Genomic DNA, 6,780 nt, shown 5'->3' with positions numbered 1-6,780 from the left:
GGTACTGCTCTGAGTCTGGGATCCTTATCCACAATCAGCAGGGTTTGTTCAGGCCACAACTCCCTGTAGCTGCAAAAAAAAAAAACCCAATAACCAAAAAACAAACAAACAAACAAAATGCAGAAACTGGCGATGAAACCTAAGGAGGAGACTCTCTCCTTGGGGCTTGGTGGACCACCCAGACTTGGGCAGCTCTTTGGGACTCTCACCGATGAAGATGCACAGTCCAGCAACTGCACGAGGGATTTCCAGCCCTTCAGTTTGGCGATAAACCAAAAGAAAATCTCTAAATCTAGAAAAGAACAGAGCCCTTCTTTAAATAACTAAATGAAATCTCTTCCTTTGGAACAGTGTACCATGCACCCCAAATTCAAGCCATTCTCCTTGTTAAATTTTAAAAGCAGTGTTGCTTCTGCTATTAGGGGAGGTATCAGGATGTAAAACGTGGATGATTCCATTCAATAGGACACACTCCGGAACAGCTTGCCCTTCGACCAAGCCCTCCTCCTTGAGTGGTTCACGGGTAGCCTGGGGGACAAGCCAGCACTGGGTGGAGCTGGTGCAGGTGACCAGCAAGAGCTGACCAGAGTCATGCCTGCCTGGAAATCACTCCCTCTTTAAGATAAGAGGCAGCTGGGAAAGGAAGGTCTCCAGAGGAGACTTGGAGGAGGAAATGGGAAGCTGCGGGGGAATACTAGGCAAAAAGTCACCATCCAGCCTGGAAGTCACTGTTCCAGCCTGACTCAACCTGCCCCGGGACCTTGAACAAGTCACTTCCCCTCTCGGGACCTGAGTTTCCTTTATAAAGTTAGTCCTTTGTGTCCCACGGTCTCTGAGGTCCCTGTCAGAGGGTGTTCTTCACCCAACCATCAGTTCGGACAGCCAAAGGGAACAAAGTAAGGATAATGAACTCCACAGCCTTCAGGGGTCAGGCAGACAGCAGAAGAGAATGAAGGGGCCGGGGTGGGGAGTGCGGGGGCAAGGAGACACTGGCTGGTACGCCCCGTCCAGAGTAGACAGCTGCTACTCAACTCTGGGTAGGTGTGACTATGAGGAAAGCCCTTGTGATTTGGGGAGAAAAAAAAGGAGAGCTAGATCTTTTTAAATGTAGGCTGCTGATGGTCTAATCTTGGCAATAATTTCTCTTTAAAAAAAAGAGAAGCAACAAAAACTGTGTCAAAAAAAAATCTGCAGCCAGATACAGCCTGTAGGCCTGTAGTTTACAACTTCTGATGAAGAGGATATTACATGATAAAATCTCTTCTTCATAACTGGGCCTAATAGGTTGATCATTTACTTCCCCTTGAGTTAGCACTGTGAAACAGCCCTTTCTGGCAATTTTGGCAAGAACTGAAATAAGACTTTGGTTCCCAGACCTGCTGCCTCCCACCCCAAGGAGCTGAGCCTTCCCCTCTGTCAGGGATGGACACCCAGAGCCCACTCTCTATCCCCTCCACGCAGCTCCAAGCTTTGCCCCTTCAGGAAGGTGCTGGAGCTCAGGAGGTAGAAGCCACTCCAGCCTCTCCCACACCATCCCCTCCCCCATTTCAAAGCTGAGAAGTGGCCCCAAGATAAACCTGTTCAGGCGGAGAGTGTGTGTGATGAGCCGTTGGCACAGATGGGGACAATCAAGAGGACAGTCCCAGCAGCTCAAGTCACTGCCGCTGGACCCCAGCCCCAGTGGTAAGCAGGTAGAAAGTCTCACTAATGAGACTGGAACCATGTGAATACTTTCAAGTGGATCCAATTCCTGGTCCAAATTAACCTTGCTCAGTTGTCCTTAAAGACACCGGAGAATCACAGTTGGTTTCTGACTTTACTGTGGCTTTAAGAAAGAAAACATACTCAGATCTTGTATCAAACACTTTTATTCTTATAGTGAGAAGTTCACAGAGGATAGCTTATAGGAGAGTGAAATATTTAGAGTAGAAAAATTGTGGGTGCTAGCCAGACCTCAAATACTGTCCTAAGCAGAGTTATTCCAATAGTACTTTTCCAGCACGGCAGGTCACACATGTTAAAGTTAACTGCATTCTCTGAACACCTCTCAATGGACGTGCACAATGATAGAAGCAAACACTGAGCTCTTAAGATCTCACAGAATGGATTTATGCACTCTCCCAAACAAGTATATTACAATATACCCAAAACAATTCACATTCATTTAAAAAAAAAAAAGTGGATTTCAAAAAAATTGATAGAAAGACTTAAAATAACAAGAATACAGGCAAGAGAAAAAAAAATGGCTGCTTTTATGTGCAAGGTACCAGATTCTTGAATTGAGAATCAGTGTCAGTCCTCACTTCCAACATCACATCGAAAAAGTGTGGCAGAAAAATGAGTCACCTTCAATATGAAGGATGTGAGTTGTGTACACCGACAACACTCTTAAAGGTACAATGGTATAGCAGGAGGAATGCCAGTATACAAAGTGGACCTTCTTCTGAGGCCAAACATTCATGAGTTATTAGATGATCCTTCAGATTCTTGGGTTAAGCAACTACAATATTCTGATTTAATTGAGGCACTTGCAAAGAGTGACCTTTGACATGACCCAGAGTCCCTACAAGTTGTTGGCCATTGACGATGGGGTGGTTTTTTTGGTCAGGCAGCATCTATACTGAGAATCCAAGCATGACTCCCTGATCACAAACAAGGTCACTTATCCCATTACCACCGCAAAGCCAGATTTGCTTAAGCTTTCCCCAAATCCGGATTTTTGATAAGTCACGTTTGAACAGAAAGGCTTCCCGTAAAACCTTGATTCTCCAGAGTTATAATTCACCATTCCCTCATACCACTCAACACCCCTAAGGTTTTTTTGGGTTGTTCTCCATGAGAACACAAAGGATGGATCTTTTTTCTCCCATCTACAAATTATTTCCCCTGGAGAAAAATGCAAAACCAACTTAAAAAGACAAAGTAACCTTACATTTTCTCATCAACAGTTAAGTATCAGACCTGTCACTCGTGCTCTGGCTGGAGCTGCAGAGCCCTCTGTGAAGCCGTTTCAGACATTCCTCGGACCATTAACACAGCTTTCCATCACCATCCACTGTCCCTCCTCAACCTTTCCTTGCCCAACGTGAAAGCCAGTGAATTGAGAGGGAAGGAGACAAGGGCACTGACAAAGTATTACTCTCATAAAAATTGGGTTTCCAGGCTGTTGTTTGATCCTCCATGGCAAAATTGGGCAGCATCCATATAGACGCCCACACTAAATTCTCAAGTGGCAATCTTCTTCCTAGCCAGGTCTCAAAAGCTCAAACCTAAACCTACCGAAGGAACGTAGCAAAGACTTCCTACTATTGAGCAACACAGACCTAGAATTACATGGGGAAGAAGGTCAAGACCCGTCGCCAGGTTGCTTAATTCATCGATAAGAGGCCAAGTTCTCCATCCTCCCCCAGCTCTGCCATTCCGGGAAGAGCCCGCTGGCCAGCCTCGGGCTGCCAAAGACAGTGGATTCCAACTCGGTCTTGGGGGGCTCCTGGTGGAATGCACAATCCTGGGTCTGCACCCCGTCGGGTTTCCACTGTGCATGGACAATCCTGTAATTCTGACCCTCGTTGTTGTCCCAGAAGACCTGCCCATTGGCGTGGTATGCGATGCAGAACTCGATTTTCTCCTTGGTTGGGATGGCAGAGGGCAAGTCGATGGCAAACGAGAAGGTGTCACTCTCTGAGCCACCGTACACGTTGTTCATGTAGACGCCGTCCACGTCCGTGTAGCTCTGCCAGGAGTCGAACGTGATCCGGATCTGAACCTTCTTCTCAAAGCTCATGTTTTTCACTTTCACAGTCCCAGTCACCGTTCGCTCCTGCAAAGAGCAGTTCTCCAGGCAGACAAAGTTCTTCTGGAAGCGGTTCCGAAAACTTAGGTAATCAGCTGAAGGCTGAGGGAAATCTAAAATCAAATTTTTCTCCTCGTGGAGCTTTAAGCCCGAGGAGATATCGTTCAGGTCCAGGAGGTCAAACTGGAGATCCCAGCCTGGCTCTTCTGGTAGGTCGGAGAAGACGTGGATGGCGGTGAGGGACAGGCCCTTGGAGTCCGCGAACACCACCCGCTTCTTGCCCTGGTTGCGTGAAGGCTTCCAGTCGGTCTGTGATTTGGCCTCCTGTTTGATGTTGAGACACGGCTTCAGAGGCTTTAATTTGTTCATGAAATTTCTTCGTTGGAAGTCATCATAAGGGCCCAGGAAACTCTTCAGAGGTGGCGAATGAGCCAAGCACAGCCTCATGGCCACATCCACGGGCATGACGGAACTTGTCAAAGGCCGTGGATCTAAAACCTGGATCATTCTGAAATACAAAGGGAAGAGAGGTTATCATCTGGACCTGGGATGCACTTCCTCTGGTCCCCAAAAATGTACCATTTTTGTATTGGCTAAATTATAGCCAGCACAGTAGATATCAAGGCAGTGCTGTCACATGGAGTAAAAGAATAAATACAGAATTAGGTGATGAGATCTGTGTTTTATGTTTGGCTCTACCCTTGACTGGCTATAGACCATGGGTTAACTGCTTAAAACAGTTGGGGGTCTCAGTTTCTCCACCTGAGAAATAAAACGTTTGGATGGGATAATCTCTGTCACAGCTCTAAAAGCATTTGCTCTGTTCTGGACCAGTGGTTCTCAAACTTGTCTGGTCACAATGGCCTAAAGAGTTGGTTTTCTTCCTTTTTCTTTAATGTAGAATTAACGAAAAGTCTGGGACTTAGAGCCCCCTCTGAGGATGGGGACAAGGAGGTATGTATGTCCTTAAAGCTTCCCAGGTGATCTGCTGAGCACAGTTCCAGACCTGCTCTCTTGGTTGCCTTACTAATTTTGGTTTGAATTGATTACACTTCTCTGGAACAGTCATCCACTTGAAAAGAAAAAAATAGCAATAAAAATTCTCATGGAACGTTTTTGAGAGTGAAAGGCGAGAAAGACTGAAGTCAGAGGGTTATCTTTGCAATTTCATTTTCGTGCTCATCCTCATTTTACACAAAATACCGGCTGAAGTGCAAGTCGGCAGTTCGTGCACTTAAAGAAAAACTTTACACAATCTGTATTTCACACAGAAAGATGTTCATGTCAAGTCCACTTTTAAGTGGAAAAAGCTGATGACCTGAAAATTGGGCTGTTTTAATACATGCTATACACACACACACACACATTCAAATATTGGGAGACTTAATAGGGAACACAACAAAAAGTTAACAGTTATCTCGGGGTGACAAGCGATCTATTTTTGCCTTTGTACATTTTTGGTATCTTCTAATGTTTTGGCAACGGATATTTATAACCAGAAAGATAATAAAGCTATTTAAAATTTTAAACATAACTATGCTCAGCAATATTAAATCAAGAGGTGTCCATCAAGAAGAATATTTTTTCTGGCCGTTGGCCCTGAGTATCTATTGCCAAGCTTATGGGCACTTTCCTCCTATCCTAGCCTTCAGATAAGAGGTGTGCGTATACTGTATGTGGCATTTCTCAATCTGGCTTTAGTAACTCTCCTCAGCAGCTCTAAACACATAAGCAAATGGTCACTATCATAAGACAGATATTAAAAGAACACTCAGAAAATTTACTTTATTAGCCCTGGGTTTTTTTTTTTTCTGGGAGACTTAACAAACTTAGAACAAACAAATGAAAGAGAAAGCTATGTTTGTGGGTCTAATAATAGTTAACAGGCAGGATTTTTAGAGAAGTCTGCTATATTGAGAGAAGCTATTTAAGTAGTTTTGTGTGAGGTTTTTTGGTTTGTTTGGGGGTTTTGTTTGTTTTTTTCACATTTTGCACTTATAGAAAGACAGTTTTAGGCTATGGCAATTTCCCTGGAATTTTAAGTCCTGGCAGAGAGTTTAAAACAATGATTTGCTCAAATTTTGAGAATGACTTTGCTATGACAAACCATCATACGACGAGCGAGAGAGGACCAATGGATGCGAACATCTTCCTATAGTCTCTCCCTAAAATTTAACTACCTAACCAGCAATCTGAGAGTGCTGCTCCCACGAGGTAAGCTGCCTTGGGACACTTGTGCAGGACCAAAAGACACGGTCGGAATCCGGGAGAGAATCAGAGCTAAAGCTGACTCACGTTAAGACAGTTTCTGATTTAAAAGATGCTGTTTACCAAAATCAGCTCTGCCTAAGAAGCGCTGAGCAAATCACACCTCCGAGGCCTCCCGGGTGCCAGATTCAAGTCAGCAGTCAACTTGCCCTCCCCTGTGGTCCTCGTTTGCAGTGATGACAGAAGGAAAACGCAGCCCAGCCTCACGGCAGCTGCGCGCTCCCTCCGCTACAGGGCGGAGAGCCCGCAGTGAACCTACCTGGTGCAGCTCATGAGGCAGAGGGCGGCGGCACTCCGCTGCCTGCGCACGTCCGCACCCGGGTCCCTGCGGTCCCCGCTCGGCGGTAGCCCAGGCCGATTGCGGGTGCGGCGCCCGAGAGGCGGTTTATCTGCTCCGGACCACGTGAGCCGCCGGCTAGGACCAATCGCTGGGCGGCGGGCCCGACGGCGCGACCAACCAGCGCTCAGCTGGGGCGCGAGCCCTCGCGGGGGGACGTGACTGCCGTGGTGCCGGACTCCTGGAGCGCGGGGTCGCTCGGGGTCCCCCGGGGGCAGCTGGCCTGAGCCACGTAACGCGAACCCCGGGCGAGGGGCCGTGAAGGCAGCACCGCAGCGCACGTAGCGGGTGCAGGCGAGGAGAGAAAGCGGCAAACCTCCCCCAGGCCGGGCGCCAGCACAGAAGGAAAGCAGGGAAGGAGATGCCTTTCGTGCCTGGAGGC

At 47.0% G+C, this 6,780-nt stretch overlaps 1 protein-coding gene across 1 annotated transcript; it reads right to left on the bottom strand.

The window, feature by feature from the left end:
* Positions 1-1,852: 1,852 nt before the first annotated feature.
* PPP1R3C (protein phosphatase 1 regulatory subunit 3C) lies at positions 1,853-6,475 on the bottom strand. The gene is made up of 2 exons (XM_006183672.3): positions 6,321-6,475; positions 1,853-4,301 (listed from the first exon to the last, which is right to left on the bottom strand). Exons 1-2 carry the CDS (start codon positions 6,332-6,334, stop codon positions 3,374-3,376), a joined length of 942 nt encoding a protein of 313 aa, XP_006183734.1. The 5' UTR covers positions 6,335-6,475; the 3' UTR covers positions 1,853-3,373.
* Positions 6,476-6,780: the final 305 nt, after the last annotated feature.

Source organism: Camelus ferus, chromosome 11, assembly GCF_009834535.1.
Source record: "Camelus ferus isolate YT-003-E chromosome 11, BCGSAC_Cfer_1.0, whole genome shotgun sequence".
NCBI classification, from domain to species: Eukaryota; Metazoa; Chordata; class Mammalia; order Artiodactyla; family Camelidae; genus Camelus; species Camelus ferus.
This window is presented reverse-complemented; position numbering and strand designations above follow the sequence as displayed.